Consider the following 25,705-nt stretch of genomic DNA (forward strand, 5'->3'; position numbering starts at 1 on the left):
CACTAGAGAGAGAAAGAGAGAGAGAAAGAAGAAAGAGAGAGAAAAGAGAAAGAAAGAGAAAGAATTCAAAAAGGTCATGGCCTAAAAGAAACTGGAGAGTTACTTTTTCCTTGTGCTAGTTTTATTTTTTCATTTAATTACACAGCACACCATTACAACTCCCATCTGGAAACCACACCAGATCTGCAAAGCCATGGGAGGAAATACTGAAAGGTGAACAGTGGTCTGTTGGTTTATAGCATTTGGAAACTCCTGGAATAAATTATTACAACAGAAAAATGACTCTGGAAATGAAGTACAGTAGCCCAACAAAGGTGCAGGGCATAACAACAACAATGTATTAATCTTCAGCTAGTACTTACAGGGCACATCTGTATGACATGTCCACTGTGCAGTTGTTACTGAGCAGTCATTTAGTACTTGCATAACCAAGTACTAAATGACTGCACAGTAACCAGCATTACTGCACAATACTGTCATGGCACAGTTGCCTGGTGATGCTTTCTGCGCAGTAGCTCATTTTTACGGTGCAGTAGCACCACATCACAGTTCATGCCTGGCGACACTACTCTGCAGTAGTAATGAGCTACTGTGTAGTAGTGATGAGACATATACTGCACAGTAGCTAGTTACTACTGTCCAGTAAGCATCTCATCTAGACACACCCCCAGTATATTATATATGTGCATCATGGACAGGTAGATTAAATGACTGCGTAGTATTTGGTCTCAGTTTGAAATATTGAAACTTTGTTGTTATTAGCACCTTCTAGATTTGTTAACCTTTACATCTAACTACTGCTAATAAAGAAGAAAAAAAAAGTAGTAAGCACTCTGTCAAAAAAGGAAATAGCAGAGTCCATCATTAAAAGCCAGCTAAGTAGAATGACTTCTTTCCCTTACCCATTTCAGACATCTCTGGCACAGTAACAATGTATGGTCCATCTGTAAATCTGGGTGCATTGTCATTGATGTCCTGCACTTTGATAATGAATTCAGATTCAGGCTCAAGAGGCTTGTTTGTTCGTCTGTCGATAGCCTGGGCATGCAGCACATAGTGTGTTTTCTGCTCTCGATCCAGGCTTTTGGTTGAATGAATGTCTCCTGTAGTGTCATCAATAATAAATATAGTTCCAGCCCCTTCTCCAGTAAGGATGTACTTGACTGATCCATCACCTTTGTCGGAATTGGAGTGTAGCTGTAAAATATAGATACAATAATATCATGAAATATGATATACGTGATATCAGCTTAAACCATATTTTCCTGCATATAACACTCACAATAAGACATGCACCTTGTTTTGGGAAGGGAGCATGATGACAACAATATTTTTTTCCAGAGTTATGGCTGCATAGAGCAGGTTCAGAGCCTAATCTTCAGTTGACTCACCCTTCCTTTCGAGCTTAACTAAAAGCCAAAACCCTAGCTGGTGCTACAGACTGTTCTCCATGGGTAGATCTATGATTATAAAAAGAATGAAAGAGTCTCAAGGCTGTGAAACAGGAAAAGAAAAATGAAGAACAGCTAGCAGACAGCAAAACTGCCCTAGAATAGTGGAGCAGGAAAAGCATGAAAAGGGAGAGAGTTACATAAATTACTTAAAATTACATAAGAATTGGAATTTATTGGGTCAGACCATAGGTCCATCTTCCCTAGTCTCCTGTGTCAAATAGGGGCAGAGAGTGAGTGATGAAAGGGGTAGTGAATATTGTACAACCAGGATTTTTTTCATTGTTCTTCTCTCACTTGCAGGCTCTATTATTTAAGGTATTTGAAGTTTTAATTCTGAGCTATATCCTTAATTCTCACGCTCAATAGCAACTGATGCACCTTCCCTCCAAAAAATCTGTCCAATCCCTTTTTGAATCGGACTAAACTGTCAACGTCCACAACATCTGGTGGCAGCAAGTTTCATACTTTAATTACATGCGATGTAAAAGAGAAATTACTTTAGTTAGTTTTAAACTTACTACCTAATAGTATCACTTTGGGCATTTATATACACAGACTTTTTTGTTCTGTGATCTGCCAGAGATCTGCTGCTTTAAGCACACACAATTAATTGAGTCTGCTCTGCAAATGAGTTGATGTGGACTTCACTGTGCTGCGTGCAGTTGTATAAGTGGCGAAATGCGTGTTAGCACACAAAAATGGTGGCAGCATGCTTCTGAACTAAAGCACCATCTAGGTGTTTTAGTTCAAAAGTGCATCGCTGCCATTTTCTCAGCACTGATGCACATTTCATTGTTTATACAGCTACAAATGTTGCAGTGCCAGATGCTTTTCAAAGCGTTCGGCACTGCAATGTGTAAAAATGCCCTGTGTGACCCCCTAGTTCCTGTATTGTGAGAGATGGTTAACAATAAAACCCTATTTACTTTTATTTTAACATTAAATATTTTTTAAACCCCTATCATGTCCCCCCTCAAGCGTCTCTTTTCTAAACTGAATAGATTTAGCCTCTTTAGTCTCTCCTCATATGGAAGCCCCTCCATACAACTAATCATTCTTGTTGCCCTTCTCTGTATCTTCTCTAGTTCTTCTTTATCCTTTTTGAGGTGTGGGGATCAGAACTGGGCACAGAATTCAAGGTGTGGATGCACCATGTATTTATAAATGAGCAATTATAAATTATTGTTAGCACCTGTGAAGTGAAGACCAATGATGTTTGAATCAATTGACTCAGTCAGCTGCCCGAGTAATGCAAATGTTTCTCTGTGGAATAGAAAGTAAGGGTGCTTACAGTAGTTACACTTTTCAGAGGCCCCTGAAAACACACTATAGATGTAAAGTAACAAATATTCACACCTCGAGAGTGCTTTTAAAATGGCCAATCGTGAAAAGAAACCCCCCAAAAAACACAACCCAAAACCCTTATCTGATGACGTATAAGGTAAGGATGCTCTAAGACAGAGCACCTTCAGGGAACAAGTGTACACGTGCCCTGCGAGGGTTAATAATTTCCCCACCCAAGGTTCTTGGCAATGGCAGCATCATGGCTGTTGCTGCCAGAACTAAGGCTGTGGCAGAGGAAGCGGGGAGGAAGGGTGGAGAGGGGGGCAGAAACAGAGCCCCTCTGCCTTATGGGCCTGTTGAAGTCTTGGAGGGAGCCAGGCCAGGCCCACGAGCTGGGGAGGCTCCATTTCACCCTCCACGCCAACTCATGCAATCGGTAGGGAAGGGAAAGTAGGACCCCGGCACCTCGCAGGTCCAGCCCAGGACCCTGAAGACCCCAACAGGAGTAGCTTGGGAGGCGGACAAATGAGGCGGGAGGGGGGCTCCCTTTTCCCACCCCCACCACCTGTGTGAGTGAGCTGACAGTGGCAGAGACTGCTTTGCCCACAGCTGATGAAATGGAGCACCCCTGCTGCATGGGCCCAACCCCACTACCCCTGCTGGGGTTTTGGGGGGAGCTGGGCCAAGCCTGTGAGGCAGGGGGACTCCATTTCCCCCACACCCTAGCTCTAGCCACAGCAGCCTTTGCTTGCTGTCAAAACACTCATGCAGGGGACAGGTGGGAAGGAAGGTGCCTGCTGGCTCATGGACACAGCTTGGCTCCCTCCAAGACCTGTCCTTCCCGTTCCCCCCTTCCCCACCCCCCACCCCCATGCAAGATGGCAACAGTTGCCAGTTTGCAGGGAAGAGTGTGGTGGTTGGGGAAGAGTGGCAGGCTGACAGCTGCCTGGGAGGCTGCTAGAGTGCTCCCACCTGCTGGTCAAGGACAATGCAGGCAGGCTCAGAGCCGCCACACACCCAATAGGCTTTGTGTAAATCACCATGAGTTACCCTGACAGACTGCATGCACTTGTGTCAGCACTCCAAGGCAGAATGTTTCTATTTCAAGCAGAAAATCAGTTTTCCTCTTTAGACAAATATCTTAATTTTGGGGGTTCGTTTTTTGAAAAAAAGGTGTGTGGTATGCAAGTAAGCATGGCATCTTATCAGAAAATTCAGTAATGCATTATATGTCATGTGTACACTTCTAAAAGCATGTTGAACTCCTTGCTGCTGTAATGTCCCATGCACCAGTTAAAGGCAAGCCATAATCATTCTTATGTGGGTTATTTTGGCCAAAGTAAATTAACCTGCATATCCTAGTCACAGAATGACAGAATCATAGAAAATTAGGGTTGGAAGGGTTCTCAGGAGGTCATTTAGTCCAATCCCCTGCTCAAAACAGAACCATCCCCAATTAGATCATTCAAGCCAGTCTTTGTCAAGCCAGGCTGTAAAAACCTCTGAGGATGAAGATTCCACCACATCTCTAAGTAACCTGTTCTAGTGCTTCACCACTATCCTAGTGAGAGAGTTTTCCTAATATCCAACCTAAACCTCCCTTGCTGCAACTTGAGACCATTACTCCTTGGTCTGTCATCTGCCACCACTGAGAACATTTTAGCTCCATCCCCTTTGGAACCACCCTTCAGGTAGTTAAAGGCTGCTATCAAATTCCCCCCAGTCTTCTCTTCTGCAGACTAAATAAACCCAGTTCCCTTAGCCTCTCCTCATTATGTGTCCCAGTCCCCTTACCATTTTTGTTGCTTTCTACTGGACTCTCTCCAACTTGTTCACATCCTTTCTATAGCAAGGGGCCCAAAACTGGACACAGCACTCCAGATGTAGCCTCACCAGTGCAGAATACAGTGGAAAAGTCACTTCCCTTGATCTTCTGACAATGCTCCTACTAATACAGCCCAGTATTGCCATTAGCCTTCTTGGCAAAAAGGACACACTGCTGACTCATTTCCATCTTATTGTCCACTGTAACCCCCAGGTTATTTTCTGCAGAGCTGCTGCTTAGTCAGTCCTCAGGCTGTAGCAGTGCATGGGATTCCTCCATCCTAAGTGCAGGTCCTTGTTGAACCTCATGACATTTCTTTTGGCCCAATCCTCCAATTTATCTAGGTCACTCTGAATCCTAGGCCTAGCCTCCAGTGTATCTACTACACCCACCAGCTTGGTGTCATCCATGAACTTGCTGAGGGTGCTATCCAGCCCATCTTCCAAATCATTAATGAAGATATTGAATACTCCACTTGATACTAGCTACCAGCTAGACATTGAGGCATTGATTACTACCCATTGAGCCCAACACTCCAGCCAGCTTTCTATCCACCTTATAGTTCATTTATCCAACCCATACTTCCTCAGCTTGCATGTAAGAATGCTGTGGCAGACCATATCAAATGCCTTCCTAAGTCAAAGTGCATTACATCCACTGCTCTCTCTGCATCCACAGAGCCAGTCATCTCATCCAAGAAGGCAATCAGGTTAATCAGGCATGATTTGCCCTTGGTGAAGCCACGCTGACTGTTCCTAATCACCTTCTCCTCCTTCAAGTGCTTAGAAATACATTTTTTGAAGACCTGTTCCATGATTTTCCTGGGGACTGAGGTGAAGCTGACTGCTCTGTCATTCCCTAGATCCTCCTTCTCTTTCTTAATGATGGGCACTATAGTTGCCCTTTTCCAATCAGCTGGGGCCTCCCCCAGTTACCATGAGTTTTCAAAGATAATGGACACTGGCTCTACAATCACATCAGCCAGCTCCCTCAGCACCCTCAGATGCATTTTATCTGGCCCCATGAGCTTGTACACATCCAGATTTTCTAAACAGTCCGTAACCTGTTCTTTTACCAATGAGGGCTGTTCACCTTCTCCCCAAACTGTGCTGCCTACTGCAGTAGTCCAGGAGCTGACCTTGCCTGTGAAGACTAGGTAAAAAAGCCATTGAGTAATTTAGCCTTTTTCTCATCCTCTGTCACTACATTGCCTCCCCCATTCAGAAAAGAATCCATACTTTCCCTGACCTTTCTCTTGTTGCTAACCTACTTGTAAAAACCTTTCTTGTTACTCTTCATGCCCCTTGCTAGGTGCAACTCCAATTGCACGTTAGCCATAGGTGGAGGGAGAAAAAAATATTGGGGGGGGGGGGGCTGAGCATGCATGCACGCACTCATCCCCACCCAGCAGGTAAGTCTGTGGAGGATGGCATGAGGGGAGGGGGAAGGACAGTGGGGTGGCAGATAGAGGCCCCTGTGGTGAGGGAGGTAGTGAGGCAGGGGCAGGAGCAGGGGCTGGGGTGAATGAGGCCTCAGCCGGGGTGGGTTGTTGGACAACTGGAGCTCGGGCAGCTTGTTCAGGGTCCCAGAGTGGGGGTTCCTGCCATTACATGCACCCCAGCAGAGATCTGGGGCACATAAAAGATATCATCTCTACTATGAGTCTTGATTGCCTTTTCCTTTAGACCAATATGGCTACAACCTGGATGTACCCCCCTAACCTGTGCATGGGGTAGAGGCAGGCTGCTGGTGCACACCGGGCTCTGCACCCCACTGCCACTGCCTTGAGAGCTATGCAACGCCATGTGCAGCCCACCACTGGTCAGGCAGGGGATGTGGTACAGCCCAACAGTGGAAGAAGGCACATGGCATCACGTGGCTCCCGGGGCAGTGGCAGCGGGGCACAAAGCCTAGTTTGCAGCAGGCAGCCTACCTCACCTGACACACACACCAGGCGGGCACATGCCCCCCAGGCCTCCACTGGGGTGTGCACAGTAGCAGGAGCTTCCCCATGTGCCCCTGGACAACCTGCCCAGGCTCCAATTGTCCCAAACCTGGCCCGGCCAGGGCCCCATTCACCTAAGTCCCTGCCTCTGCCCCACTCCCTCCCTCAATGTGTGGGCCTTGATCTGCCCCCCTCACACCGCCCCCCAAGCCCTTTCCCCTTCACAGAATAAACTGATATTTGCCTGCCATGCTGGACAGCCAGTGATCCACATGCCAGGCTGTGATCCTAGCTGGGTGTGCCCCCCTCCCCACCCCTGCTGCAGCTGCCCAGAGCCCGTGGCTAGGCTGCCTTGTGGCCCTACCCTCTGCCCCACATTTGGGGGTAGGGAAGCTGAGCCCCAGTAGCCCTGGCCTTCCACTGCCTATGACTTTGGCCTTCCTGACTTCATTACTGCATGCCCGAACAATATTCTTATACTCCTTCCTAGTTGTTTGTCTAAGCTTCTATTTTTTGTAAGTTTCCTTCTTGTGTTTAAGCTCAGTGAAGAGTCCTCTGCTGGTTGCTTGCCAAATTTGCTATTCTTCCTGCACATCAGGTTGATTTAAAGAAACCTTACTGAGGGCACAGGAACAAAATACAACCAGCTCTCCTGGACTCCTCTCCCCCTCAGACTGGAATCCCAGGGGATCCTACCCATCCATTTCCCCAAGGAAAGACTGCTTTCTGAGGTCCAGGGTCCATACTCTGCTGCTCTCTTTTCTTCCTTTTTTCAGGATCCTGAGCTCAATCACCTCATGGTCATTGGTGCACTACTTGCCTACCACTTCTACATCCCCCACCAATTTTTCCCTGTTTGGTTGAGTGCTCTAAGGTTTCTACTCCACTATACAATGTACAAATAATGGTTGGGTTTTTTGGGTTATTTTTTGGTGGGGAGGCCAGGGGGCAGGCAGGGGAAAGGGACAGCAAACAGGGTTGTTTTTGTTTAAAACAAAGTTCCATGAATTGCCTTTTTCTCAAGGCACTGAATTGCCTCTGTCTTTATGGGATTTGATAACAGCCTTTAACTGAAGCAAGGTATCAAAGGGGATGGAGCTAGACTGTTCTCAGTGGTGATAGATAACAGAACAAGGACCAATGGTCTCAAGTTGCAGCAAGTGAGGTTTAAGTTGGATATTAGGAAAAACTTTCTCACTAACACGGTGGTGAAATACTGGAATAGGTTACCTAGAGAGATGGATCTCCATCCTCAGAGGTTGTTAAGGCCCGTCTTGACAAAGCCCTGTCTGGAATGATCTAGTTGGGGATGGTCCTGCTTTGAGCAGGGGGTTGGACTAAATAATCTCCTGAGGTCTCTTCTAACACTAATTTTGTATGATTCTATGATTTTAAGGCTTCTATGAGCCTGAGTCAGCACAGCTGTAAGCAGTGCCTTACACACTAAGCCCAAAACATTGACAATGATGATCTAATGCTGTAGGGTTATAGGGTTAAATTTTACTTCAGATATTAGGGTTCAGATTGCCTGATTGCAGGCCATTTTGTGCAACCTCGTGCTCAATTTCATTTGCAATAATTAGAAGCTGTGGAGAGCATGAGAGTGACAGATACTTCTGTAGGCTTACTTTATCTTTCTCTAAAATATAGCTTTCCACCCCACTTTCCTTTATTAAAAAGCCACCTAACCTGCTTGCCTCTGTATTATTTATTATAAAGTAATGGGCTTTGACTGGTGCTTCTAGAATCTTAACTACTGCTAGCATATCAATTTAAAGTATATAAGTAATTTCACTGTTTTGCTAGGACAAAGCACATCCCTTTTTTTTAGAAAAGAATTAAAAAAAAACCCACAACTCTGGGAATATCTATAAATACCCCATTATATTAAAAGTGAAGACTAAACAGCTATCCATCCAAACTCACTGCTACTAAACTTATAGCTACAGAGGTTCAATACAAATCTATGGAGTAAATTATCATTTGCCAGATTAGGAGTATTTTTTAATCAGCACTTTGATAAAAGCAAAACGAATTTTATATCATTCACCACGCTGACCAAAGCAGGAAAGCTGATATCAATATCTGTCCACACCCTTGCATCATCCTCATGTGGTTTTAAATTAGAGAACAAACTTTTGATTTCTAGTATTGATTCTTTCTTATTCTACCTGCATTTCTTGAGTATCATGGATTGAGGTCTTCCTGTGTCTGTTGTTATTAAATCTCTGGCATTACCACCTGTCTTCAAGAAATATGTATAATGTGCTAAGAATTCCAAACAAGTAATAGAATACATTAGCTTTCACCTGCCTTTCTCATCTGAACCTTTCAATTAGCTTTCTGATCTGAACCTTTCAATTAGTTTTAATTTTCTTTCAAGCCTCATTTTAGCTTCTACTGTAGGATTTGGAGTATACTGTGAAATGAAATCCTTGGGAGAGATATGAATTTACTTGCTAATGCTCTATAAACTAGTGGGTAAAAGCCAAAAGTTTAGACATCTTTTTTACTGCCTAATTCACTCTTCTCTCCTTAACAACATCTCTTGTGTGTTTAAGACATGTTTAATATTTATTTTGTAAGGGAAAAGCTTCATGAGGTTTTTTAACTTTGCCCTATCATGTATGAATGGTTGATGTTGCCCTAAATATTATATTTTGTTCTATATGGGTTTGTAAAGGGAAAAGACTAAAAAAATTATGACCCTTACCTGAAATAAATCAGACTAACTCTAATGCAGTGAATGTAGTTATACTGATGTACCTCAGCAGATATGTCCTAATAATCAAATCAAAATTATAAAATTGTACCTTTCTGGGATAATTTATTTCTGAAAGACAATCTGAGAGAGAGAGAGAGGGAGAGAGGGAGAGAGAGAGAGAGAGAGAGAGAGAGAGAGAGAAAATGTGCATGTTATTCTAGTTCTCAAAAGGATTTTATAATTTTATAATTCTAGTCTTACAGGTCTACCTCTAAGTTTCTATCTGCCAAATTCTGCATTCAGATATGTGAACACCTCTCATTGAATTAAATGAAATCTGTGAGTGTAACTGCCTGGGAATAAATTTGTTTGTAATTATTATTTTATATACACAAACACATGCATACATTCACACACTTTGTTGTTCACTTAAATGTTGCAAGGCTTATAAAGTCAAAACCACCTTTAACAGCTTGAGTGTAATTTGCACATATCATCAGCATAGTAGAGACGATATCTTTTTTTGCAAAAATCTTGTTGGTCTAATAAAAGATATCATCTCTACTACGAGTCCTGATTGTCAATAGGAAGGAACACATTCAGCTTTAAATTGAGATAATGTCAGCAAGAAAACATGACACATATGTGCATACACACTTGTTGGGGAATAGGATCTTGATATATTGGCATCTGCTTAAATGGACCCTGAGTACAAAAGATGTGGATGTCTAACTCTCTCTCAACAGCCTCACTGCAATATGAAATTCAATAGGCTGAAGGGAGATCTTGGGAGGTGTTGTTTAAGTTTTTTCTTTCAAAAGAAAGGAATCTTGGGAAGATTTCCCTCCTAGGCTGGGCTTCTTTCTTGTCCTTGTATACTGCTAAATCACCTCCACCAGAAATGACTTATTCTGTGGCTGACAAAATATTTCTGATTAAAGCAAAATGTTCCAGTTGTTAGAGCACTAGGAGACTGTGTTTCTGAGTGACACTGAGCAAGTCACTTAGATCCAGCTCATTAAAGGCATTTAGGGATTTGATTTCAACAGATGTTAGGCACCTAAATACCTCTGACATCTGAGCTATGCTCTTTGGGCCAGATGTAGCTTGGTCACTTAAGCACGGATAGTCCAGGAGCTTGATCCAAACTAACTAGATATATGTGCATAAAAGCATGTACACATTTCCAAAAAGCAATTCACTTTCTCCTAGATTCTCTCTCAGGAGAAAGTGTAGAGCCAGGTGCCTCAAATCGATGATACACAGAGACTGGAGGTACCTACAAGTACCAAAGAGGAAGAGCTAGGCATAGGTGGCATCTGAATATCTACCCATCCCTGGAGCTCTGTCATCTCATTCAGTTTGTAAATCATTTACAGACTGACTTGTCCCTTTCCTAAGGGTATGGCTTAACTGACAGGTAGTCATGGTATTCCACCCATTTTTTCCTAACCTGCACTTAGTTATAAAATGGGAAAGCTGGATTCTTGAACTTCCTCAGGATGAAGGGATTCAAACCCACATCTTTGACTCATCAGGAAAATGCCCCAAGTACTAAACTATGCAATAATCTTGGTGGGATTAAATATATACACCTTTTGCAGAAGCTCTCCCACAGCTGAAAAGTACAAGAAAAGAACAAATGAAAAAGCTTCATCATGAGGGCATTCACTTGGAAGGGGGAGCTCCTGATTTTGGTAACTGCTCTCAGGCTTATTTCTGGCTCCATCTTGCTTGCTGATTCTCCGTTACCCTTGTACCTAAAGCGCACTGGAAGATTTTTTTTCCCCCATGAGCTATCCCACACTAACCTGAATAGACAAAGCTTCCTCTCAATCAGTACTTTCAAATTCAAAGACAGAAGTGACTTAATTTAAGGTTTCATTGCTATTTGAAAATTGGAAAGTGGGTGTCACAACCCATATGTGAGGGTATCCCCAAAGCCCCAAGTTTCTCCGTGCTGTCCTGCTGCTTGTCCCAAGGAACAGACCAAGATTTGCCCCAAGGTAACTCCTTATCCCAGCAAGACTCAGCTCGATTGCCCTTTTATCAGAACACACAGCTGCAGCAGGGGAATCTCTGCCAGCTGCAGGCAGTTCCCTTCTGGCTGTGAAAGAAATTTTAGGTCCCCATTTCCACTGAATGGGTTAGCCTGGAACATTACTTGCCTAGAGATCACTCTTTACCACAGGTAGTCAGCAAGGAGACAAAACAACAAAAAGGATTTATTACTTAGGAGAAATAATTCTACAAGAAGAACTGACCATCTTGTTTGATGACAGAACAAAAGACAAGTAAAGTTTCTTATATTCTCATCTAACTGCCACCTAGTCCATCAGAGAGACCCACCAGTATTTTCAGTATTTTCTTGCTGATTGTGCCAGCCCTGACAGCTGGGGACCTCAACCCCTTCAAAGCCAGACAAAATCCAAAAATCAGGCTCATCCTACAGATGGCTTCTAAGGGCATCTATACACATGCTCTAGGGTGGGGGGTGTTTTAATTAGAGCAGCTCTAGGGAGTCGCTCTAATTTAAAACACCTGAAGCATCTTATCTATTAAGCATCCTACATTTCAAAATGACGGTGGGGGTGCTTTAATTAAAGTTCATCCAATGAGCTTTAAAGTGCCCATGCCGCCACTTTGAAATGTAGGACAGTGAACACACAAGATACTGCAACACGTTGGAGCATTCTGATCAGCACACTCCAGCAGACACGATTAATCAAGTCTGCTCCAATGTGCTCTAATCAGAACATGCTGGGGCATGTGTAAAAGTGCCCTAACATTGTTCCCAGTCAACCACCCCCCTATCAGCATTTCCCCAATAGCTCATGCATTACAGAATCCTCCAGATCTTCTTGCCTCCTGAGGTATATGCAGCTCCTCTGGCGACTGGACCATTTATCTCAGATGCCCTTGCTATCGTGCAGTTCTTTTCCCCATTCCAAGCAGACAATAGTGGCCCTTTTTGCCTGAGACTGAGCATGGAAATTAGTCTTGATCCAGAACACAACGGCAAGAAATATTTAGCAATTTTATATACCCTCTTTTCATTAAGTATGTATCCCCCAGTTCCTCTGGCTAAACCATGTCCAGAATCATGAAGATATATGCAGACAACATAACATAATCCATACAGCAACATAAATAGGTATAGCATAACATTGGCTTTTCAATGAGACCATACATATTATATAAGTACAACAAATGCAAGAAAATCTACCTGACCCCTCCCACCCCCCTGGATTGACAGGGCTTCATGACACTGGTGCACCCAAAATTACTTCTGGACATTTGGCAACTGTTCTTTGTGTTGCAGAATATTGCAGAAGTTGATTAAGATGGCATTTGAATGTAGTTAATTTAGTGGGAACATACTAGGATCCATTATCTTCCAAAAACTTGCAAACTATCCATTGAAATACCAATTGCTAGAGGGAGAAATATCAGGAATTTAAAGCAGAAATACATCACACCAGGTGTTCTACACTAACTGCTTGTATAGTTTTCCTACCCCAAAAGTGGAAGCTAAACCAGATTAGCACACCCCTGTATCAGAAAGGGACAGCTACAAGAGCTTCCATTTATATGGACACTTACCACAAACCAGCTGAAATGTAAAAAATCCCAGTCCCATTTTATGTACAGTTTACATTATGGTTTGCATGGGGTGGTTTGAATAAGGATGATCCTGACTCAGCCAGGGGGTTGAACTAGATGACCTTTGAAGCCCTACCAGATGATCCTCCAGGCCTACTTCTCTACGATTGATTTTAATTAACTACAATTTGTCGATATGTCCATACTCTGAAACAGGGTTTTTTTCCAAAGATGCTCCAAAAGAAAGAACTACAATTTTCAATTAGAGCACCTAATTGATTTAGTGGCCCCATAACAACCAATCTGTGAATACTTGCAATAAATCCTTTAAGTCCCCTTTGAAAATGGACACTGGACCTCTAGGCAGTTGGGTGTTCTTGGAGATCTTATTAATTTTTTTGTTTCAGGAAAATATATATTTTATAATTAAAATCTGTTTATTTCTTGAGGAAGTTAGACAAACATTGTAGTGTGTTTACTTTTCTTCTTGCATTGCTCACTGACCCCATTCCTATCTATTTCTTTGATTTTTTAAACCTGTTTTGAGAAAGAAGCAACTAAAAATAATAGCTGAAGAGCAAATTTGAAATGTCACCTTTATCAACTCAGCAGGCTTCATTTTATGACATCTTTAATAACAGTTTGGCTTCAGGATGATTTATGATGGCTCTTCAATCTTTAACTAGCCTATTTCTTTCATGTGTGACTGATTTAGCAGTAGAGTGAGCAAGGTGTCCTTGTTTTCTTAAGACTTATACTTTTTTCTTTCATTAATCCAATTAGGTATCTAATGTTCTTTTCTTGAATATTCCGGAAGATATCATAAAATGATTTTTTTAAAGATATAATGTTAATATAGTTTGAACTTCTTAGCTAATAGATGTTTTCTGGCTCTTTTCCTCTATTAATTATTAAAACTATTTTTTTTAATAATGAATGCAATAATATTTATACTTGGGGGTGTTGTTGTAGCCCTCTTGATACAAGAAATGTGTGTAAAGCAAGGATTTTTGGTCAGATGCTTGGGACATTTTTGAAGGATGTTAAAACCTTCAAGAGAGCTAATTAATCACTTCAGAACAGTGGTTTAGAGTGTTATGTTTGAATATGACAGGGATGATAGTTGGTTCAAAAGACAAGAAAAGTATGGCCCCCTTGCATGTGATATTCATATTGCAATTAACTTGCTAACCATGGCATAAATGGCAAGGACAATGATGTCTACCCAATTTAAAGGACCATAAAATGGCAAACTAAACTAGAATGTTCCACAAATAACATAGGGCATTTTTATGGCTGGTTTGTAGGGTGCCTAAATTGAATGCGTGGCAGATCCAGAAGTGGGCTGCCCCCGTGATTGTCAGAATCAGCCCTGGGCAGCCCCAGGTCTCCAGCAGACAGGGCCAGCAAACTGATTGGCACTGGCTGGTCCAGCTCCATGTCATCAACTGCTCCTAGGCCAGAACTGGTAATCAGCTGATTTTTGGCACCAGCCCCCACAGCAACTCTATTCTCCAACTGGGCCCAAGGCTGCCCTGAGGCTTTTCGCAGGGGGAGCTGGATGGCTCCCCAACCAACGTGTTTAAATCCCAATGCTAGGCAGCCCTGAAGTGGGGAGCCAAAGGGCTTTCCCCACTGAGGGCTTTAAAGCCAGCACCCCACAGTTCCAGCGGGGCTGCTGGGTGTGGGAAATCAGAGGCTCCTGGAGGAGGACACACCAGGAGCTTCTGGTAGCCCATGCCCATCAGCTCCACCATAGCTTCAGGGCACTGGGTTTAAAGTCCCTGATGGGGGAAGCCCTGAAACAGACCCAGGTTTGCAGTCAGCTGAATACTGGCCACACTCCTTGGACAGCTCCAGTTCATGCAGGATTGCAGGCAAACAACTTTCATATTGATGGGCTAATGATCATGTTCCCAGTCTCCCCCTGCACTGGTCCAAAGAAAGGACATGATCATCACATGTGTGGTAAGAGGCACAATTATTAGGATGAGGAATCAGATCCCAAGGAGCCTTCAAACAGGGGTGTCAAACTCATCCAGGACCCCAGGTTGGATCCAGGCTGCAGAGGCTCCTCCTGGGCTGGATTCATTCAAGCAGCAGTCTGGGTCTGGGATGGGCAGCAGTGTGGATCCAGGGGGCTGGTCAGAGCTGCATTCATGCAACAAGGAGCCAGAGGCATGTGTCAGGGGTGCACAGCAGTACATAGCCATGTTTGGCCACAACTTTGCATATCTGCATGCTCCTGTCTTCTTGCAGATGCATGCCTCCAGCACTGCCAAATGCCTAGGGGTCTGCCTTTCAGTGGCTTGGAGCCAGGAACAAGCAACTGCATGGAGCTGGATTTGTGAGCTACACACCTATGGCTCTGTGCCACTGCCAAGATGTGTGGAGCCCTGAGTGTTTGGCAGTATCAAGGGCATGCACCAGGGTAGAGTCGAGGGTGCACACTTTCAGAAGCCCACTAGACTGCTGGTGGGCCAGATCCAATGATTCCACACCAATTCTGGCCCATAGGCCATATGTTTGACACCCTTCCCTTAAATGAAGGGTGCCAGGGACCACAGGTACTTACCCTAATAAGCCCTACACTTGAGGCTCATAAGATCAGTCTCGATTTTCTACATGGCTAAAGACTCAGTATGATCTTAATAAGTCAGATAGACCATTTTGCTTCAGTTTTCCATCTGTGCAGTGGGGATAACCTCTTCCTACTTCATGAGGATGTTGTGAAGGTAGAGATATTAAATATTGTAACATGCTCAAATACTAACATAATTGGGGCCATAGAATTAGCTTTAATAGAGTATTTGACATACATGCACACAGTATGTTCAAAGGACAATAAGCTTCAAGTCAAGTACTCAAAAGCTAGAAAATGCCAAAATGGAGGTTGTCTGTGTAACCATAATTCATTTTTTGTGGAGGCATTAAGATACAGAATGTAATTATGTGATTCTTCCCTGCCCCACCCCTGACCATCATGGACCTAGACCTCTGCCTTACTCAGTGCACAGGATGAATAGTTAGTTATTAAAAGATAGAGCTTCTATTTTCTCTCTGTTGTTCAATGTGTGGCCACAGGGCTTATTTACTACACACCATTCAATCCTGCTTTCAATACAGAATTAATTTCCTTGTGGGTTTTTCCTAGAGAGGTCAGCACTACAGTGCTTGAGTACTTCATAACTGTTAAGGAAATTATGTTCACAAAAGCTCTGTAAGATTGGGACCTAAGGTACAGATTTACTATGATAAAAAAAAAAAAAATGAACTAAAGTCATATGCCCAATATGAGATACTGAGGAGCCTGATTTTTTCATGTACTTAGTATTACGTAGCACTTAGTAGGTACAGAAAGATGTAATGTTTGAAAGCTTCCAAGTGAAGTTGCAACACTTCAAAATTACTTTGGCTGCATGGTGGTACACTCTCCACCCACAGAGAGAGAGGGAAGGCGAGCCAAGTTAGTGTCAGTGAATACTCTTTTATCCACTCTGCCTCTGCTCCCCCAATGCACATCCCTGCGGGAACTGGAAGACTGGAGATCCTGCATCATCACAGTCAGAACCTGAAGATAGGATGCAGCAAGGTATACAGAGACTGGAGAACTGGAAAATCAGAATCCAGTGCAGGCCCCCTTCTCCTGGCTTCAGCAATCTACCAAAGTGCTGGGAGGGAGCACTGCATGGTGGGAGGCATAGATGACTGACCTACCATACACATTACAAAATAAAATGGTACAAAATAGCACCTGTTCCTCTCAAGTACATTTTACCAGATCCTTTTAACCCACCCATATTTTTGTACGCTAGCATCTTGAAAAAAGTTTCAGAAGTGTTTCAAAGACTGATTGCATCTGTCTGCAGCCTATATATTCACATTACAGCTTCCACTGATTTCAGCTGCAGTAGTGAGTGTTCCATGCTTCCACAAAACTATGTCCAGCTGGTCACTCAAAAGTGGAAAATCACCACCTATGAAAAGTGATCGAAACCAGTGTTTCTAAACCCCTGGGTTATGGCCCAAAAGTGGGTTGCAATAAGATTTTAAAAGGTTGCAGGGAGATTTGAGGGAAAGGTTGCAAGAAGCTGGCATACAGCACATGCCAGGGCACTATAAAGCAGCAGGAGAGGGAGGGGACCAGATGCAGCAGCTGGAGGTGGAAGGGAGGGAGAGAGAGAGAGAGAGACAGAGAGAGATGCTCTGTGGCTTGGGGACTGGGGGGTGTGTGGGTCACAGCAAGTTGATAGTTACGCTAATGAGCCCCAGTGTGAAAAAGGCTGAGAACCACTGATCTAAACTACTTGCTTAGTATCACAACAACTTTGTCAAAAAGAAAGGCTAGACTGCAATGTCCAAGGGCAGCCCTAAATAAACCCTCCTTGCCCTTACTCAGAGCCCATGCCTCGTTCAGTAAAGGATCTGACAACTTCAACAAATAAGGCAAGTATCTTATTGACAAGAGTATTTTTTACCACACAACTGAGATTCATACTTAGAGGAGGATTTCCCTTTATATTGAATGACACAAAGGTTTGTGGAAAAAATGGCATATGATTGTGCACTGTTATACTGTCTTTAATCACATCTGCACAAGGAAGCCTGATTTATTGTTGCAAAGGGAACACTTATTTTGAGTGCCTGACTTTGCAATAATAATAATGTTCTTTTGACTCAGTGGGCACATCTACATGTTCATTAATGTGCCATATCAGGCATAAGCATCAGGGGCTAGGCAAACAACTATTCACCAAAGCGCCGCAGGGGAAAACCAGGAGCAACAGTGATAAATTCCTAGAAGAAGGTTTCAGACTGGATATAAGGAAAAAACTTCTTCACGGTTTGTATGACCAGACTCTGGAATAGACTCCCAGCAGGGGTGGTGCAGGCACCTACCCTGGAGATCTTCAAAAGGAGACTGGATGCACACCTTGCTAGAGTTATTGGAGCCCAGCAGTCTTTCCTGCCCAGAGCAGGGGGCCTGGACCCAATGATCTCATGAGATCCTTTCTAGCCCTAAACTTCTGTGAATCTGTAGTCACAGTGCATTAAGTTTAATACTTGGTTAACCAAGTACTAAATTAACTTGCGCTGCTACACAGTAGTACCGTCACACTGGTTTTTTAGTTATTCTTACTGTGCAAAAGATAGTGCTTCTATTTTCTCTCTGTTGTTTTTTGCCCAGCACACTACTGTGCAGTGTTATTAGGCTACTGCACAGTTAGTGTCTTCTGTGGACATGCCCCATGTGGATGTGTGAGATCTCTGCCACCTGAAATAAAAGAGTAACTGATAATTGCAGACAGCAGAAGAACAGTGAGGCTCAGGAGGGCTGTGTCTCATTCCAGATTCTAGAAGGGAGCATGCCCTAATGGGAATGTAGCCTTCCTACTGTTCTCCCCAAGTCTGATGTTTTGTCCAGATTCCCTCCAAAATTCTAATCCAGTTTTCCTTCTCTCTGACTTTCTGCTTCAGTTTCCCCAATATCATCTCCCAGTTTTCTAAACCACCTCTAGTTCCAATCAGTGCTGTAATAACAAAGTTTGACCCCCAAGGCAAAGCCCACAGTGGAAGCCTGCCCTCACCCCATGCACAGATCCGGGGGACACCCCCCGCCCATGCTTGCCCAGGAATGCACGCAGCAGCGGGAGCCACCCCCCCCTGTCCCTGAAGCCCCCCCAAAAAGCCGTTCACAGCTTTGTCCGCTACCCTGCTCCAGCTAGGCAGCGCCTATTGCCACCCCTTCGCTTAGGCACCTGGGGCGGTTGTCCTGCTCCCCTCCCCACCTTTCTACAGCTTTCAGTCTCTCTCTTTCTCGCTCCTTGTCCCAAACAATCCCCTCCCATCCTAACTTCCACCTATTCTTCATTTTTCATTCCAACTCAGGAGATTTTCTAATTTCTCTGCTTCAGCATTGCCTCTGGTTTGGGGAGAGGGAGGGAAGGAACAGAGCATGGAGCCATCTGACATTTCTGAACTATTTTGACTGGGGAGAACAGAGGAGAAGAGAAAGAAAGAAAAGATGTAAAATACAGCTTCTGGAGGACATGGAAGAATTTTTCTTGAAAGGTCAAGCTTTGGCAAAGTTATTTTTCATGGTGGCACTGATCTTAAAGAAATAAATTAAAGTGAAAACTTTACAGAGGTGAATGATATTATGTCACCAGCTTCTCCCGGTGGCTGCAAACACCTCACAAACAACCAGAAACAAAAGCTTCCCTCAGCCATACTGGGAATATTGTTTTTAGATACCAAACAAATTGAAGAATTGTAACTCATTTTAACTAACTCTGCTTGCTGTATCCGATTTGGGTACTTCACACAAACAATGGCATACATACAAACAAAACCTCTTACAGAATATAGGCTTGTTTTCTTGAGATTTGCCTGAATATAGTCACTGAGTATCTGGGGAAACAAAAAATTGATCCCCTGGTAGGATCTGTCCTCTAGGAACTGCCTTCTTTTTATAGATCCTTTCTTTAGTAATAAGGCTCAGCTGCCTTCAATGAAGGAGGCTCCAGAGGGATGCAGGTGTCTTTTCTCTCACCTCCCCTGTGTTGCAAGAGAAGAGTTTAGCTCTCCTCTCAAACTGTCTAAGGCTCTAAGCAAATGTTGCTTCTCTTTACTGGGGAAACTGGGATGCAGATTTAAAAACAGATGAAGGACCACCTGTGGTATCACCCCGGGATACATGTATGCTTGTGTAGCCCAGGTAACTTGGGTATATACTCCCTTTCTCTAATTGAAGGGGATTGTTAAGTGTGCTGTGGAGTGGGAACTGTAGACCGCTCAGTTTCCCTCCATCCCTATAGAACCAGGCCAGGACAGCCAGGGGACTTAACAACTATAAACACATCTATTTACATTACTTATCACAAGGGAAAGAAACACGGATATAAGCACATGTACTATATATTTATAAGATATCTAAATAAATAATATAAACAATACCCTCGGGGTAAATGCCATAAAACCTTATAACAGTGCTCCAGATACAGGTAAGTCACAGGTAAGTATCTGATCTGAAACACATAAACCCCAAAATAAACATAGATAGCCAACAGATAAACTATAGATAAGTATGGGTGAACAATAAATAAGCCACAAATAAATACAAATAAACAACAGGTGAAATAATAGCAACAGGGGGTCCCAGATGAGCCCTAGGACTCTACTCATCTACTAATTTACAACATGAGAGTTCACAAAATATAACGCTCAATATCACACCACTTATGGTGCAAGAATCCCAAAGACAAACTCAATCCCGAGGGGAAACCCCAATGCTCTTGGGCTTTTCCCAAACCCTACAAAGAAACTGGTAACTTTAGTGGGGGCATCCCAGTGGGACTTCCCCTTTCAGGAGCACTTAACTGGGGGGGGGGGGGGGAATCTAAGAACCCTCTTTTTCCTACAACTCACAGCTCCCAGGCCTGGAGGGTGGCCCTAATCCTCTGTGCCAGGCTGCTCTCTCGCCTGCAGTGGGCTTTGGGGGGGGGGGGGGCGGTCACTGTCCCCTGGAACAGGGCTCTGTTATGCAGGGCTTCTGGGGCCTCTGGCTTGGCCCTGTCTGCTGGCTCTGTAGCCCGATCACCATCTGGCTCTCTGGACTCAACCTTTTGCTATGGATCGGAGGCCTGGGCTGCCTCATGCAGCACCAGGCTCGGTCTGATCCTGGACCCTCCATGCAGAGCCTCCTGCACCGAGCTCCCAGCCTCGTTCTGGGGGTTGAGGACCTGAGTTGCCCAAGCACTCTAAAGGTCCTACTCCATGCACTAGCCTGTGCACCATGTTTCTGGCTGCACACCAGAGGTTGTAGACCCAAGCCATGTCACGCAGCTCCCAGGGTCTGGACACTGTGTGCCATGCTGCACACCAAGAGCCTAGCTGCTGGAGGCGTCTGCCATTCCCCACTGATGGAAGTCTTCAGGGGCGCTTCTGGGCTACTGCTTTGCCCTGCTGAGCAGCTCTCCTCAGCTCTTCTAAGCCCTGCTCTTCTCTCTCCCGAATGTGTTCCCCTCATGCTGGGCACGCAGCTCCTTTTATATGCTCCAGGGCTCCACCCCTTGAAGTCTTCCAGACATGAGTGTTGCAGTCTTCAATCAGGTTGTGGGGAGGGAGTGGGGGACTCCTCTCCCCCGCCCCTCAGGAAAGGGACATGACTGAACTCCTTTTGCTGCCTCCTGATTGGTGGATGAGCTCCACCAATCAAAACAGCAAGATTTCAAGCCTGAGACTCAAACTAAGCTCCAAAAGACAAGCCTGCTACACTTGTGTATCTATAAATGAGTATGTAGAGGCTGCTGAGTGGTGATGAGAACTATGACACTTGAGACTATTTTGAATAGTTTACAAGACAAATGTAGCCATTCTTTGACTACAGCTTTTCACAAATTCCTGATTTCCATTCAGTTTGCAAATCAGTAATTTGCAAAATGCTAGAAAGCTTTCTAGTGCCTAGAAAGCTTTTATATGTCCAATTTAGTTTTTACAGGATTTGAAAATATTCAGAGTTATCTGTTAATAGCAAAAAAGTTGCAGAAGTTCTTCACAGGAAAAAATAAGTGTCCCCCTATTCTCTGATTTGCCTTGTCAAACAAGGCTCCAAGGTAGCAACTGCTTCTCAATTTCCTTTTTTCCTGAGTGCTATTAATTTTTGATATTCACAACTTTACTAGTCCTATTTCTCTTGCATTCTACAACAACAAACATCTTGGTTTCTTTCTTTCTCAACGTATGATATTCACAAAGAGTAGGGGAGGTTACCATCTGCCACTTGGAAAATTGCACACCCATTAATCCAACCACATAAAGGAACACTTTCTATTCAGAAGCTAAAAATGATTAAGATAAAGAAAGGCTGCTTTAGTTATGTTATTAAATCATATGTGGTCCATCACACCACCAAAAAAATTTATTGTATTTGCACATTACCGTATGTCAGATCCCCAAACCATTTAATATGAATATATAAAATAATAATACCACTTATAATGTGAATGAATAAATAAATAAATAATCAATCAGATTGAAAAAGAAAAACACTTCCCAACACCAATTCCTGAACTTTAGTTGTAATGTATTGAGGGTAATTTCTAATTTCCTCACTATCCATCTGGAACAAAGTGACACAGCTAAAGTATAAGTAGTAACACTTCTATTCAGTTCCTTAGGGCTTTATATATTAATGTAAACAGGTTAATCTGGCAAAAGCCAGATTAGTTTTGCAACCCTAAATTGCATCTGTAGCAATTAAATTCCACATACTGTATTGTAACTAATGTGCAGGTTGTTGTCCCTGTGGAAAGAACTAGCAGCTAATTCTATGAGATGGAGATCTGTACTGGAAACTGTTTGGGAAGTGAACTGGAACCAATATAAAATGAACAAGGAAAAAAACCAAACCAAGCCTTTCAAAGTACTCTGAAGCAATTATAGTATTTGAAGTAAAACAACAACAGATATATACATCACCAAATGAACTAGTTAAATCAATCCATCAGTCAGTTGACTTGAAAGGAGTTTCTTTCCTCTATTTTTTTATTCTGTCACAACTATTTGTATATTTTTGATACTTCTTTAATTCAGCTTCATAAACAAACATCACTTCTGCTCAGGAAGACAGCACAGATTCCTCTACATCTGCTGTCATTTTTGCTGAATAGAATCACAGAAAACGTGGGTTGGCAGAGACTTCAAAAGTTTATCCAGTCCAACCCGCTGCTCAAAGCAGAATCTTCCACGACTAGATCATCCCAGCCAAGGGTTTGTCTAGCTGGGTCTTAAAAACCTCCAAAGATGGAGATTCCACCACCTCTCTAAGTAACCTGTTCCAGTGCTTTACTATCCTTCAAGTAAAAAAACTTTTCCTTACATCTAACTTCCTTTGCTGCCACTGGAGACCATGACTCCTTGTTCTGTCATCTGCCACCACCGAAAACATCCAAGCTCCATCCTCTTTGGAATCACCCTTCAGGTAGTTGAAGACTGCTATTAAATCCCCTCTCAGCCTTCTCTTTTCCAGGCTAAATAAGCCCAGTTCTCTCAGGCCCTACTCAGAGGTCATGTGCCCTGGCCTGCTAATCATTTTCATTACCCTCTGCTGGACTCTCCAATTTGTGCACATCAATTCTGTAGTGACAGACAAAACTGGACACAGTACTCCAGATGTCATTTCACCAGTGCCGAATAGAGGGGAAGAATCACTTCCCTCCATCTGCTGGCAACACTTCTATTAATGCAGCCCAGTATGCTGTTAGCCTTTTTCACAACAAGAGCACACTGTTGGCTCTATATTCAGCTTATTCAAAAAACCCCAAGGTGCTTTTTTGCAGAGCTGTTTAGAGAATTGGTTCCCAGCCTGTAGCGGTGCATGGGGTTGTTCCTTCCTAAGTGCAGGACTTTGCAGTTCTCCTTATTGAACCTCATGAGATTAATAACAAGACAACATGTGGGTCTCACCCATTTCTCTCAAAGACCAAGCACAATACTGTTGCCCTGGGGAGTCAGGCCAACTCTCAGGATCTCAAAATTGCGCTGTTAGACAGGAGGATGTGACAATCGCATATATACAAAACAGACACAAATCAATTAGGTGTATACAAACACACTACCAGCTCAGGCACATACACATCCAAACCAGCCTAGGCATATGCATACTTAACGCCAATTCAAGCACATACACTATATACCCCAAAAGTTAGACACAGATCACTAATTCATATATCATGCACACAATGCCATATATATATACATATATATACATACACACACACACACACACATATATATATATATAAAACTTCCTTTGCTGCTGTATATGTCTACACACACACACACTCACACTAGCAACTCAGATACACACACGTTCAAAATAACTAGTCTAGGTTCATGCACACCTATCACCAGTTTAAGCTCATACATGCTACACACACCAAATTTAGACAGAATTAGTTACCAGTTACCAACACCTGCACATCCAATACACATATGTGGATTACTAATTCATATACCACCCACAGTGATATCTAAATATGTATATATCTGTGCATTCACTAAATCACACACACACCACCCACCTACACATACACTCAGGTGAGATCCTAAGTTGGGTGTTGTGATGTGTATGTATAGATTCATAGATTCATAAATGTTAGGGTCGGAAGGGACCTCAATAGATCATCGAGTCCGACCCCCTGCATAAGCAGGAAAGAGTGCTGGGTCTAGATGACCCCAGCTAGATACTCATCTAACCTCCTCTTGAAGACCCCCAGGGTATGGGAGAGCACCACCTCCCTTGGGAGCCCGTTCCAGACCTTGGCCACTCGAACTGTGAAGAAAGTCTTCCTAATGTCCAATCTAAATCTGCTCTCTGCTAGCTTGTGGCCATTATTTCTTGTAACCCCCAGGGGCGCCTTGGTGAATAAATACTCACCAATTCCCTTCTGTGCCCCCGTGATGAACTTATAGGCAGCCACAAGGTCGCCTCTCAACCTTCTCTTGCGGAGGCTGAAAAGGTCCAGTTTCTCTAGTCTCTCCTCGTAGGGCTTGGTCTGCAGGCCCTTAACCATACGAGTTGCCCTTCTCTGGACCCTCTCCAGGTTATCCGCATCCCTCTTGAACTGCGGCGCCCAGAATTGCACACAGTACTCCAACTGCGGTCTGACCAGCGCCCGATAGAGGGGAAGTATCACCTCCTTGGACCTATTCGTCATGCATCTGCTGATGCACGATAAAGTGCCATTGGCTTTTCTGATAGCTTCGTCACACTGCCGGCTCATGTTCATCTTGGAGTCCACTAGGACTCCAAGGTCCCTTTCCACCTCTGTGCCACCCAGCAGGTCATTCCCTAGGCTGTAGGTGTGCTGGACATTTTTCCTCCCTAGGTGCAGCACTTTGCATTTCTCCTTGTTGAACTGCATCCTGTTGTTTTCTGCCCACTTGTCCAACCTATCCAGGTCTGCCTGCAGCTGTTCCCTGCCCTCTGGCGTGTCCACTTCTCCCCATAGCTTTGTGTCATCTGCAAACTTGGACAGAGTACATTTCACTCCCTCGTCCAAGTCACTGATGAAGACATTAAAGAGTATCGGTCCAAGGACCAAGCACTACGGGACCCCACTGCCCACACCCTTCCAGGTTGAGACCGACCCATCCACCACGACTCTTTGGGTGAGACCCTCTAGCCAATTCGCCACCCACCGGACTGTGTAGTCATCCACATCACAGCCTCTTAGCTTATTCACCAGTATGGGGTGGGATAACGTATCGAAGGCCTTCCTGAAGTCTAAGTATACGACATCCACCCCTCCTCCTGTGTCCAGGCATTTCGTAACCTGGTCATAAAAAGAGACTAGATTGGTCAGGCACGATCTGCCCGCCACAAACCCATGCTGGTTTCCCCTCAGCATAATTTGCCCTGCCGGGCTTTCACAAATGTGAGCCTTGATAAGTTTTTCAAAGACTTTACCAAGGATGGAGGTGAGACTGACCGGCCTATAGTTGCCCGGGTCCTCCTTCCTCCCCTTTTTGAAAATGGGGACCACATTGGCCCTTTTCCAGTCCTCCGGGACTTGGCCCGTGCGCCATGAGCTTTCAAATATTCCCGCCAGTGGCTCTGCAATGATGTCGGCCAGTGCCTTCAGCACCCTCGGATGGAGCCCATCCGGGCCTGCCGATTTAAAGGCATCCAGTTCATTCAAATGACTCTGCACCACCTCAGGATTTACGTATGGAAGTCTGGCGCCTTGCTGCTGCCTCTCTATGTATATGCCTGATGTACTTGGGATACCTGGGCAGGTTAAGGTAAGAAAGTACAAGTTTAGGGAGTGAAAGTTACTGGAAATGAAAGTCACTGGGACTGGGATTAGAACCGGTAGACCAGAGGG

The 25,705-nt window shown here is 43.9% G+C and overlaps 1 protein-coding gene across 1 annotated transcript in view; it reads right to left on the reverse strand.

Annotated features, from left to right (window-relative positions):
• Nucleotides 1-25,705, reverse strand: part of CDH18 (cadherin 18) — a 445,884-nt gene that overhangs the window by 227,795 nt on the left and 192,384 nt on the right. Inside the window, exon 4 of the mRNA XM_059728627.1 lies at nt 903-1,197. Within this exon, the coding sequence (XP_059584610.1) occupies nt 903-1,197 (295 nt within the window). The remainder of the gene's footprint in view (nt 1-902; nt 1,198-25,705) is intronic.

This window comes from Alligator mississippiensis, chromosome 5, assembly GCF_030867095.1.
Source record: "Alligator mississippiensis isolate rAllMis1 chromosome 5, rAllMis1, whole genome shotgun sequence".
NCBI classification, from domain to species: Eukaryota; Metazoa; Chordata; order Crocodylia; family Alligatoridae; genus Alligator; species Alligator mississippiensis.